The sequence below is a fragment of the Bison bison genome, unplaced genomic scaffold (genome assembly GCF_000754665.1).
Source record: "Bison bison bison isolate TAMUID 2011002044 unplaced genomic scaffold, Bison_UMD1.0 scf7180017864487, whole genome shotgun sequence".
NCBI lineage: Eukaryota > Metazoa > Chordata > Mammalia > Artiodactyla > Bovidae > Bison > Bison bison.
This window is the reverse complement of record NW_011495047.1, coordinates 8,176,507-8,188,969: the sequence shown is the minus strand read 5'-3', so window position 1 is coordinate 8,188,969 and position 12,463 is coordinate 8,176,507. Positions and strand designations below refer to the sequence as shown.

At 52.9% G+C, this 12,463-nt stretch overlaps 1 protein-coding gene across 3 annotated transcripts in view; it reads left to right on the top strand.

Annotated features, from left to right (window-relative positions):
* Positions 1-11,322, top strand: part of KLC4 (kinesin light chain 4) — a 14,213-nt gene extending 2,891 nt beyond the window's left edge. For all 3 annotated transcript variants that reach the window (XM_010863140.1, XM_010863143.1, XM_010863141.1), the window contains 14 exons: positions 108-338; positions 1,891-1,972; positions 3,030-3,240; positions 3,676-3,763; positions 6,756-6,857; positions 7,084-7,257; positions 7,578-7,677; positions 7,883-7,935; positions 8,115-8,185; positions 8,362-8,470; positions 9,059-9,199; positions 9,464-9,579; positions 9,908-9,971; positions 10,852-11,322. In XM_010863140.1, the coding sequence (XP_010861442.1) occupies positions 108-338; positions 1,891-1,972; positions 3,030-3,240; positions 3,676-3,763; positions 6,756-6,857; positions 7,084-7,257; positions 7,578-7,677; positions 7,883-7,935; positions 8,115-8,185; positions 8,362-8,470; positions 9,059-9,199; positions 9,464-9,579; positions 9,908-9,971; positions 10,852-10,902 (1,593 nt within the window). In that variant the 3' untranslated portion in view covers positions 10,903-11,322. The remainder of the gene's footprint in view (positions 1-107; positions 339-1,890; positions 1,973-3,029; positions 3,241-3,675; positions 3,764-6,755; positions 6,858-7,083; positions 7,258-7,577; positions 7,678-7,882; positions 7,936-8,114; positions 8,186-8,361; positions 8,471-9,058; positions 9,200-9,463; positions 9,580-9,907; positions 9,972-10,851) is intronic.
* Positions 11,323-12,463: the final 1,141 nt, after the last annotated feature.

Here is a 12,463-nt window from a genome sequence, read left to right as displayed (position 1 = left end):
CGTGTGCTCTTCCGATCTCCCTACCTCCGGGTCTTGCCGGCTCCCCTCCCGCCTACCCCTCAACTCTCCTAGCCGGAGCCCAGCGCTCACAGGATGTGCCCACCTAGGTGATGCTGGCTTTGGCCAACCACCTGAGCACAGTGGAGTCGGAGAAACAGAAGCTGCGGGCACAGGTCCGGCGGCTCTGCCAGGAGAACCAGTGGCTCCGGGACGAGCTGGCCGGCACCCAGCAGCGGCTCCAGCGCAGCGAACAGGCCGTGGCTCAGCTGGAGGAAGAGAAGAAGCACCTGGAGTTCCTGGGGCAGCTGCGGCAGTACGACGAGGATGGGCACGCTGCGGTGAGCATGCGCAGGACAGCTGGGCGTCACCACACGCACAGGGCCGTGGCTGCGTCATCCTCTCGAGGACCAGCAGCCCTGCCCGACCTGCCCCGACCTGGCAGGATTCAGGTCCTGACCCCAGCTCCAGAGGACAGCAAGGGATAAGCCAGTCACTCGTTCAGTCAAAATTTGATTAAATGACTGCTATGTGTCAGGCGCACTCTGCTGGGGTGCAACAGTGAACAGGATAAAGTTCCTGCTCCCATAATAATAGATTTTTGGCATTTGGACAGTTCCAATTTAGAATCCTAAGCGCTGTAGGTAGGGAAAACACAGCCCAGTCGAGCAAGTCCTAAAATTTGCTCTCGAAATGTATGGAATTTAACCTTCACGCAGCAGGCATTTATATTTCTCTGTGCCTTAGGCAAGGCAAGATATGTGTCAGATCTGAGAAGCTACAAAACAGTTCCTGCCTTCTCGAGCTTATAATGTAGCTGTAGGAACAAGGCTTACGTGTGAGAACATGTATGTGACAACCCAAAGCAGCCAGTGCCCTGTGCTGAAGGAGAGGTTCAGGCTGTGTGGGAGGAGTCCCAAGGAGATAGGTTCGTAGGGGCCGGGATGGATTGAAAGATTCACAGAGGAGGCGGGGTAAAGGGATGGGTAAGATTTAGGTTGGATTATTTTATTTAACTGGATTAGGAATTGGGGTGGATTTTGATGGTCTATGAGGGAGAAGGGGGAGCTCTCTAGACCAGGTGTGTGTGTGTGTGTGTGTGTGTGTGTGTGTGTGTGTGTGTGAGTGAGTCGTAAGGCACCAGGGCTGGAAAGGTGGCCTGACCCAGGGACAGAGGGATGATTTGACAGTGGGTCACCCTGGTGAAGCTGGGCAGGAGAGTTGGAAGTGTTTGTACAAGGCTACAGTGCTTGTTGGGGTGAAGCGTTTTTGCCTGGTATGATAGCAGGTTGACAGAACTGGGCATTACGTCCAGAACAAGCGGTGGCAGATGATGGACGCTAGGCAGAGCTAGACACTCTGAGTACAAGTCAATAAGATAGGACACACCCCTGCCCTCAGGGGAGACCGGACAGACATGTAATCAGCGTAAACACATGGGGATCAATGCAGGACTATAATTACCAGAGTCGAGGGAGAGAGAGATGGCGGGTGAGGGTACTTAGGAAGGAAACTCTCTGGATATGAAGGAACGGAAAGTCATGAGATTTTGGCTGAAGCGTCTCTTTGGAGTTTTTTGTTGTTGTTGTTTTGTTTTTGGCTGCACTGCATGGCTTGAGGATTTTAGTTCCCCAACCGGGGATCAACCTGTGCCCCTTCCAGCGGAAACTTAGAGTCTTAACCACTGGACTATCAGAGAAACCCCCATCTTTGTTTTTTTATGAACACGAGAGGCCTAGGCTTGGCAGAACAGATGCTGGCCTTCCCAGGGGCAGGGACAGCGACAGGGAATTTGTCCTAGACCCCACCTGTCAATGATGTCACGGTTTAGAGGGGGCTTGAAGAGGCTACCAGGGCTATCTCATCTCAGACATGCTGCTGCTTCCCTTCCAGGAGGAGAAGGAAGGTGATGCCTCCAAGGATTCCCTGGATGACCTCTTCCCCAACGAGGAGGAAGAGGACCCCAGCAATGGCTGTGAGTCTGCCTCTGGAGTTGGAGGGTGAAGTGGGGGCAGCAATGGGGCTGGTGAACACAGGATGCTCACCATCCAGGAATGGCTTATGCACTGCCTCTGGAGATGGGCTAGGGACCAGTACTTTGATTCCCTCAGCTTCCCCCTTATTCGTCAACATTTATTAAGCACGTAGCCCATGCCAGGCACTGTGCCAGGCCCCAGGGAGTCCAAGATGAGAACGACATGAGTCTTGCCGGTAAGGAGCTCACTCAAGGCTGGGAGAGTGCCCCTGGAGTGAAGAGCATGAGCTCCTCACAGGAAAAGACCAGGTCTTTCTTACCTTTGTATCCCTGGTGCCAGCCTTCCTCAGGATTTCTGAGTAGTTGTTTTTTTTTTAATTGCGCTGGGTCTTTGTCCTTGTGCGCCGGCTTTCCCTAGTTGTGGCCAGTCAGGGCTGCTCTTCGTTGCAGTGCTTGGACTTCTCATTGCAGTGGCTGCTCTTGCTGCGGGGCACAGGCTTTAGGCACATGGTCTTCAGTGGTTGCAGCACTCGGGCTTTAGAGTCAGGGCTCAGTTGTTGTGGGGCATGGACTTAGTTTCCCTGTGGCATGTGGAATCTCCCCAGACCAGGGACTGAACACGTGTCCCCTGCACTGGCAGCCAGATTCTCATCCACTGTACCACCAGGGAAGTCCATTGAGTAGTTTGTTGAATGAATGAATGAGTGAGTGAACAAATGGGATTGTGATGGGCACAGAGGCAAAGAGGTGAGCAGAGCAGTAGCAGTTGAGGGACTTCCCTAGTGGTCCAGTGGCTAGGACTCTGAGCTTTCACGGCTGTGGGCCCAGGTTTGATCCCTGGTTGGGGAACTAAGATCCTGCAAGCTGTGGTGGAGCCAATAAAATTTTAAGAAAAGAAAAGAGTAGCAAATTGAGGCAGGTCTCTTGGCTGGCAGGGAGCCTGGTGGGGGTTGGTCACAGGCAGGGAGAATGACCTTAATGGGGAGGGGCGGGCGGACAGTGGAGGGAGAGCTGGTGTCATCTGAGGGAGTCTCTGTCGTCTTCTGCGATGGGGTAGTGTCCCGTGGCCAGGGCGCCCAGCACAGTGGCTATGAGATCCCGGCGAGGCTGCGGACACTGCACAACCTGGTGATCCAGTACGCAGCCCAGGGTCGCTATGAGGTGGCTGTGCCGCTCTGCAAGCAGGCGCTGGAGGACCTGGAGCGCACGTCTGGCCGAGGCCACCCCGACGTGGCCACCATGCTCAACATCCTGGCTCTGGTGTATCGGTGAGTGCTGCGTCCTCTCAGGAGCCTGCCTCCAGGCATTGTTCCACCTTGACCCGCCTCTGGCTCTCATTCCTCCTCTCCACAGGGCACCTCTTCTCCCCCCCACCAGGGGGCTTCCTTGTCTCATGCTTTTACACCTGAGCCCTTGACCTCAGAATCCTCACCCCTCGGGCTTTTGGCTTCTCCTGTCTCTCCTCTGGGGAGGGTCTTTTTCTCTGTCTCTGTCTCTTGCGTCCTGTGCCTTTGGCCTCCTCCGGGCATGGCCACTCTCTGGGGGTGGGGTGAACCCCTCTCACTGCTCCCACCAGGCTTCCTGTCTCCTCATGGCGGGGCTAGCCCCTAAATGTACCTTAGCTGTCCCGAAGGGAAGGAAGTACGGAGATGGCTCAGCGGCAGAGTTTGGGCTAACCCCTTGTCACTTCTGTGCTCTTACAGGGACCAGAATAAGTACAAGGAAGCTGCGCTCCTGCTCAATGATGCCCTCAGCATCCGGGAGAGCACCCTGGGCCGGGACCACCCCGCTGTCAGTACTCCTTGCCCTCCTTGCCCTGTGCTTCCTCCGCTTGTCCCTCTGCTGCCCTCAGCCCACTCCCCGGGGGTCTCAGGAGCGAGGCGTGGGGACTCTTTTCTCCTACTGTCCACTCATCGCAGTGGTTCTCAGCTCTCTCAGACCCAATATCTTCTTTTTAAAGAAAATTTTAATGGCAAAATAATTGCTTTCCAGTGTTGTGTTAGTTTCTGCTGTACAAAGGCACGAATCAGCCATATGTATACATATATCCCCCTTCCTCTTGAGCCTCCTTCCCACCCCTTTAGGTCATCACACAATACACAACTGAGTTCCCTGTGATGACTCCCTCTTATAATGAATATTTTCCTGAAATTTAACTCATATAATGTAACCTACCTACCTGTATAATTTCCTCAAAAGTTGAATGATACTCTATTAATATGAGAGAAACAAACTAAAATATAATAAGATATATAATACTTTACAGTAAAGCAAAAATATAGTAACAGTTGTGTTGAGTACAGCAATGTTAGAAGACACAGTAGTCTGATATACAATGAATGAAAAAATTTAGATATGAAAGTCGCTCAGTCGTGTCCAACTCTTTGTGACCCCATGGCCTATGCAGTCCATGGGATTCTCCAGGCCAGAATACTGGAGTGCGTAGCCTTTCCCTTCTCCTGGGGATCTTCCCAACCCAGGGATCGAACCCAGGTCTCCTGCATTGCAGACAGATTCTTTACCAGCTGAGCCACAAGGGAAGACCTTTAGATGTAGAAGAAGTAAAACTAGTAAGTCTTTTATGTAAAAGTATGTACTAGGAATGCAAAGTCAAGTGGGCCTTAGGAAGCATCACTGTGAACAAAGCTATTGGAGGTGATGAAATTCCAGTTGAGCTATTTCAAATTCTAAAAGATGATGCTGTTAAAGTGCTGCACTCAATATGCCAGCACATTTGGAAAACTCAACAGTGGCCTCAGGACTGGAAAAGGTCAGTTTTCATTTCCAATCCCAAAGAAAGGCAATGTCAAAGAATGTTCAGAGTACTGCATAACTGCTCTCATCTTACAGGCTAGCAAACTAATGCTCAAAATTCTCCAAGCCAGGCTTCAACAGTACCTGAACTGAGAACTTCTAGATGTTCAAGCTGGATTTAGAAAAGGCAGAGGAACCAGAAATCAAATTACCAACATCCATTGGATCATAGAAAAAGCAAGAGAGTTCCAGAAAAACATCCACTTTATTAACTATGCCAAAGCTTTTGACTGTGTGGATCACAACAAACTGTGGAAAATTCTTCAACCTGTATATTGTCACCCTGCTTATTTAACTTCTATGCAGAGTACATCATACAAAATGCTGGGCTGGATGAAGCACAAGCTGAAATCAAAAGATTGCTGGGAGAAATATCAATAACTTCAGATAGCAGATGACACCACCCTTATGGCAGAAAGCGAAGAACTAAAGAGCCTCTTGAAAGTGAAAGAGGAGAGTGAAAAAGCTGGGTTAAAACTCAACATTCAAAAAACGATGATCATGGCATCTGGTCCCATCACTTCATGGCAAATAGATGGGAAAACAATGGAAACAGTGAGAGACTTTATTTTCTTGGACTGCAAAATCACTGAAGATGGTGACTGCAGCCGCGAAATTAAAAGATGCTTGCTCCTTGGAAGAAAAGCTATGACCAACCTAGACAGCATATTAAAAAATAGACATTACTTTGCCAACAAAGGTCCGTCTAGTCAAAGCTATGGTTTTTCCAGTGGTCATGTATGGATGTGAGAGTTGGAATATAAAGAAAACTGAGTGCTGAGGAATTGATGCTTTTGAACTGTGGTGTTGGAGAAGATTCTTGAAAGTCCCATGGACTGCAAGGAGATTCAGCCAGTCCATCCTAAGGGAAATCAGTCCTGAATATTCACTGAAAGGACTGATGCTAAAGCTGAAACTCCAATACTTTGGCCACCTTATGAGAAGAACTGACTCATTGGAAAAGACCCTGATGCTGGGAAAGATTGAAGGCAAGAGAAGAAGGGGATGACAGAGGATGAGATGGTTGGATGGCATCACCGACTCGATAGACGTGAGTTTGAGCAAGCTCTGGGAGTTGGTGATGGACAAGGAAGTCTGGCGTGCTGCAGTCCATGGGGTCACAAAGAGTCAGACACGACTGAGCAACTGAACTGAACTGAGCTGATGTACTAGGAAAAGGACAGAGTAGGAGTTCCCTGGTGATCCAGCGGTTAGGACTCCGTGCTTTCACTGCCAAGGGCCTGGGTTCAATCCTTGTTCAGGGAACTAAGATCACACAAGCTGCATGGTGCAGCCAAAGTAGTAGTAATAGTAGTATCAACAATAAATAAATTTTTTAAAGTTAAAAATGACATAGCAGAAACATTGGCATATATAAGATTAAAATCCAGTGTTGGACTAAGTAATAATAGACCAGGTTTCTTTGTGACAAGAGAAAGAGAAATGACTTTAAATAGGGTCAGCATGTAAAACAAACGCTAGGTGTGTCAAAGGGAAGAAGACGAGACATAAGGTATTTTTGAAAATGAGCTGGCTGGAAAAGAATTCCTTGTGTTATGACATGTGATAGGGAAGGATGATGTGTCTCAGGAAGCATAACTCCTGTCTTGATATCCCACCAAGTGTCAAAGCTTATATTTAGTGTTTGAGTGTCTGGCAGGGCAATCAAAAGCTGCCTGAGCTGTCCCGTGCAGGCACCACATCTGTAGCATACTTGATCCCCCAAAGGTATTAGTGCCCACAGAGTTTATGGCAACCAAAGGAAACCCCGCCTCCAGAAATGTCTAAAAATCTCCTTTGAGAGTGAGACCACCCCCGCCGGGAATCTCAGAGCCTTGGGGGTCAGCACTTCCCGCCCCCCCACTCACCTGTGGCTCGGGTGGCAGAGTCTATTTGTCTGCGAGCTGGGCGGCATGGGGCCTTGCTGTTCCAGGTCCTTTGTCTGATAGGGACAGGCCTGTCTTCCTAGGTGGCGGCCACACTCAACAACCTGGCTGTGCTCTATGGGAAGAGGGGCAAATATAAGGAGGCGGAGCCGCTGTGCCAGCGGGCACTGGAGATTCGAGAAAAGGTGCCTGTGCCCTTCGTCTGACCTTCCCTGTTGCGGTGACCCCTCCTCCCCCGTCTCTCTTCTGATCTACCCTTTTCCCTTCACTTTTTGACTCACCCTCCATCTTTCCCTGTTCCCTGTTCCTTCATTCCCTACCCCCTGCTCCCTGTGTGGGCGCGTGCGCACGCACACACACACACACACACTCATAGTCACAACCATCTGTGTCTCCTTTGCACCACTCCAGGTCCTGGGTACCAACCACCCGGATGTGGCAAAGCAGCTAAACAACCTGGCCCTGTTGTGCCAAAACCAGGGCAAGTACGAGGCTGTGGAACGCTATTACCGGCGGGCACTGGCCATCTATGAGGGGCAGCTGGGGCCGGACAACCCTAACGTGGCCCGGACCAAGAACAACCTGGTAAGGGAGGGAGGGGCAGACGCAGTAGGAGGAGGGGAGGGGTGCACACCACAGTCTGGTACACGGCCTCATCGCCTTTGTGCCCAGCTCGGGGGCTGCCTGTGGGTACTGAGGGGTCTGGTCCCTTCCTGTGGGAAGGCAGAAGTTCAGCAGCCTCTCAGGAGTGGAGTGGGAACACCCTGGACCCTGCAGCTGGACAAGGAGGGGCTGAGGAAGATCTCTGGGGAAAGTCATAAAGAGACCAAGAAGTGGAAATGCCAGGCCTGGCTGAGACTTTGTCTCCACCTTTTGTTCCTGTGTTTTTGCCTTCCCGCCCCCAGGCTTCCTGTTACCTGAAACAAGGCAAGTATGCTGAAGCTGAGACTCTCTACAAGGAGATCCTGACGCGTGCCCATGTGCAGGAGTTTGGCTCTGTGGATGGTGAGTGGTGAGGGCCTGGGTGGGGCGCTGCAGGGAGGAAAAGAAATGCAGACCAAAGGTTGGTGGGGGGACGGTTGACCACAGTGGTTCCAGGGGGAGCCAGACCCCTGTAGTCCCATGCTATTGGCCTCTGGGTCCTGGATCCCTGCTTAGTGTCCAGCTCTGTTCTCTAACCTCGCCACCCCATCCCGTGTATCACCCCCAGATGACCACAAGCCCATCTGGATGCATGCAGAGGAGCGGGAGGAAATGAGCAAAGTGAGTTAGGGGCCCAGGCTGGGGAGGCGGGGACTTTCGGGGCCTCTGACTTATTACTGCACCAGCCCTAGCTGCATGGCGCCTTCCCACACCCAGCCTGTACCCCAGCCCTGTGTCAGCTTGTATCCCAGCATCTCTGTACATTCACCTCTGGCTTTCCCTCCCGCTCTGTCCTGCAGATCCGGCACCGTGAGGGCAGCACACCCTATGCCGAGTATGGAGGCTGGTACAAGGCCTGCAAAGTGAGCAGGTGAGAAGCCGGCATGGGCGTGTGGGCTTCACGCCCTCTATTGGCCCCAGATCCCCCCTCCTGGCCCTTCCCCTGCTTCCCGGGGACCTTCCCTCAGCCTTGGCTCTACTTCCTCTCTCTCCTGCTTGTTTCCTGAGTCCATCTTCTCTTCCTTCCCTGGTCACCCCCTGCCGCAGCCCCACAGTGAACACGACCTTGAGAAACCTGGGAGCTCTGTACAGGCGCCAGGGAAAGCTGGAGGCAGCTGAGACCCTGGAGGAATGTGCCCTGCGCTCCCGGAAACAGGTCAGGGACCAGGAGGGGAAGGAGATCCAGAGGTGGGGCCCTGGGGACAGGAGCGGGGACCAATGAGGCTGCGTGTGAGTCTCTGAAGAGTAAGAGGACAGGCTGAGGAGGAAGACCGGAGAAGCTGGTGAGACACTCTTGTGGTTGTGGTTGTTTTTAAGTGTGTTCTTACCCCTCACCTGCCCTTTGTGGTTAGGACTCCAAGTTCAAGGTTCACTTCACTAAATGGAACTATTAACAGGGAAAGACCACCTTTTGACAACGTGAAGAATCTTGTGAGGAGGGGCATGGGCACCGTGGGTGAAGGGACTGCAGTTGAGGGAAGCTCTGAATCAAGAGTTTCTCAAATCACAGGTCTTGACTCACTGGGTCCTGAAATCAATTCATTGTGGGCCTTGGCTAAAGATAGATGTGTGTCTCTAACACATTGCAAATAGAAAAGGTGAGCGTCTCCTTTCCAGTATGTGTGTAATCAGAAGTCGCAAGGGAAACTCTTTCCTTTGTTGTGGCTGGTAGTGAGAAAAAGTTTAAAGTCCCACCCTGAGGAGTTCAAAAGTGGGAAGTCCCAGTTCCTTCCTTTCCTTCCAGGGCACTGACCCAATCAGCCAGACCAAGGTGGCCGAGCTGCTTGGGGAGGGTGACAGTGGAAGGACCTCCCAGGAGGGCCTGGGGGGCAGCGTGAAATTCGAGGGAGGTGAAGATGCCTCGGTGGCGGTGGAGTGGTCAGGGGTAAGTCTGATCATCGCCCCTTGAACTCTCCTGCTTCTCCTGCTGGTGGTGACGACAGGCTCTGAGCCCACAGGATAGGAGGGCACCTTGTCCTCATCCCAGTCCAGTTAGCCTATCCCTCGCGGGGGCCTCTCTGCAAGCCAGCTGTTGACAAGGCTGGGCTTCTGGGGAAGGGGCAGGTGTCCGGAATCAAAGGCAGGAATAGACTCAGAGCTCAATCTCCCTGGGATCCCTTAGCCTCTGTTCCCCATCCCTCTCTGCCAGGATGGCAGTGGGGCGCTGCAGAGGAGCGGCTCTCTGGGCAAGATCCGAGATGTGCTTCGTAGAAGCAGCGAACTCCTGGTGAGGAAGCTCCAGGGGTCCGAGCCCCGGCCTTCCAGGTACGCACTGAGACTGAGATACGGCAAAGTAGGCAGGGCTCTGGAGAAGTGTCTTGGGAAAGAAACAGGGAGGAGGTCAGTAGGATGGCCATGGAGAGAGGGTGGGAAAAATAGTGCCCCGGTGCGGGGACAATACCTAAACAGATGCTGGTGACTGAGGAAGACTAGTGTGTGTGTGTGTGTGTGTGTGTGTGTGTGTGTGTTGGGTGGGGAGGTCAGATGGTGAGGAGGCAATGACATGAGTATGTGTGGTGGTGCCCAAGTGTCCCAAGCTTTAGGGTCACCCATGGGAAGAGAAGAGGCCTCAGTTCTTTCTTTTCCTTTGTAGCAGCAACATGAAGCGTGCAGCCTCCTTGAACTATCTGAACCAACCCAGTGCAGCGCCCCTCCAGGTGAGAGCAGTGCTCATTCAGTGCACTGTGGGTGAGAAAGAAGGGACAAACCCAGTGGGAAGGGGGGGAGTCACCTGGGATGAAATCTCTGTCAGGGGATTGGAGGTGGGCAGATAGGAATCAGGCAGACAACTTGTTGGGGGTGGTGACCCCCAAGGGACACTTTTGGGCCAGAGATAGCAGAAATAAATTAATCAGGAGGGGAACAGGAATTGATGTTCTCTTAACGGGTACTTTAGAATTATGAATAATTAAGGAATGATTTGGGGCTTCAAAGAATCCACCTGCAATTCCGGAGCCACAGGAAATGTGGGTTCGATCCTTGGGTCAGGAAGGTCCCCTGGAGGAGGAAATGGCAAGCCACTCCAGTATTCTTGCCTGGAAAATTCCATGGACAGAGGAGCCCTGGTAGGCTACAGTCCAGGGGGTTGCAAAGAGTCAGACACAACTGAACGACTGAGCATGCACGCACACGGGGAATGATTCGGGAACACTAATTCTCTCCCCCTATAGCCACCATACTCCTCACCCTGCAGAGTCAGCAGTAGATGAGAAGGGAAAAGGGGAAAAAAAAAGTATTACCTCATCTCCATTTGAGAAAACACAGCAATGATATTTTAATGGGAAATGACCACCTGTATCAGCACATTCAAAGTATATCCCCGTATTCATGTGGTTCTTCCAGGTATATTCTCCACCAGATCTTGGCCTTCTGGGAAGTCCTAGCAAAGGCAGCACAAGTCCTAGAGCTTGAGGTTGAGGTTCCAGTTTCCATCCTGGGTCCTGAGAGAGACCGTAGCCGTGAGATGGACAGACTCCAGGGGACAGTCTTTGGGAAGCTGGGGTCTGTGGGCTGATGGCTTGGTGGTGTCTGTTTCAGGTCTCCCGGGGCCTCAGTGCCAGCAGTATGGACCTCTCTTCAAGTAGCTGACATTCAACTCACGCCCCACGTCTGCTGGGTCCCCCCACAGCCCTCACAGCATTCCCTGTTGCTCCTGGCTCTTCCAGCCCCAAGGTGGGACAGTGAAGGGGGAGCAGTTAACCAGAAGATTGCTGCTGCCCTTAGGGTCTCAGCCCCCTCCTCAGGAATCCCCTTCAGGAAGGACCCTCAGGACATCCTCCCCCCACCCTGTGGTCCTCTAGAGTAGCTAGCTCTACTACTGGGGCCCCCAAAGTGGGTAACAAGCAAGTACGCATCTCTGAGATGCAGCCTGCTGCTGGCTTTTCTGTCAGAGGGCTTGGGGCTGGCCAGCCAACCTGCCTTGCCCTGGCCTCTCTTGTTCCCTCTGCTGCCTCACTTCAGGTCCATGTATTTCACTTTTCTTAAATAAAAGAATCAGGTAACCACTGAGCCACTTGAGTCCTGATGGAGAGGGCAGGAAGCAAGGGTTGCGTCGGGGCCCTTCACAGAAGGGAGCAGGGTAGTGATGGATGGGGCAGCAGGAGGAATGTTGCTTCTTGGGTCTCTCCTCTCTTCCTTACCCTGTTTGTATCCTCTCCAGCAGGGCCTGCAGGAAGGCATCTGGGGGAAGGGGGAGGCCCACAACCCAAGGAGAAGGTGCTGTGGACTGGCTTGTCAGGGACATGTGGCGGCCATGTGGCAGGACCCTGGAGTCCTGGCGCCACTGCTCCCGGCCTGTGAGGCCGTCTGTGGCGGCCCCTCCTCCTCCCAGCTGCTTGGGGGAAGGGAGGTCTAAGAAGGCCTGGGGGGCCCTCCGGAGCCAGAGGGGGATGAGGCACTTACTATCCATCCCCTCTCAGCAGATCCTGGAGGCCCAGCAGCAGCTGGGGCCCATCTTCTAAAGCTTGACTCCTCCTGACCCGCCTCCTACACCCCTTGCTGCTTTCACAACAAAGAAAGAATGTGGGGGTGGTGGCGCTGGGGGGTGGGGGGTGCCTGGAACAAGGGCGGTACTGGGCCTCCCCACAGCTGGAGACTTGGCCATGCCTTGACATGGCCCAGACCGCTGGAGATGGACTTGGGATGAATTTGTCAGTTTAACAGCCTTCAGTCCGCCGTTCAGAGAGCCCAGTTTCTCTCTACCTTTGGGTTCCGATTGGTCCAGAGCCAAACCAGACCCTCATCATGCACTGGACCCCAGGCTACCTCTCTCCTGGGGCTCCACGGTAGCTCCAGTTTACCTTGCTTGGGGACACCAAGGACACCATTCTGTTCTAGATCTTCCTCCAGATATCAGGTTGCTGCAAAGTGAGCCAGAGCCCACCCTTTCCCCTCCCACCAGAGAATTTGGGGGAACTATTGGCCAGAGCCCTCAGGAAAGCCTAGAACCAACCATCTTCCCCAGGAGCCAAGGAATCACAAAAGTCCCTTTAGGTCCCCTGAGTGCCTGCACACGAGGTGGTAGGCGCAGCGTCCGCTCTCCGACCTCGCTCAGGTCCCCACACTCCCCCGGGTCTCCTCGACTCCATCCATTCTTCATCTCCAGACCCCTCCCCCAACTACGAGCTCCTCCCCACCACGGCGGGGAGGG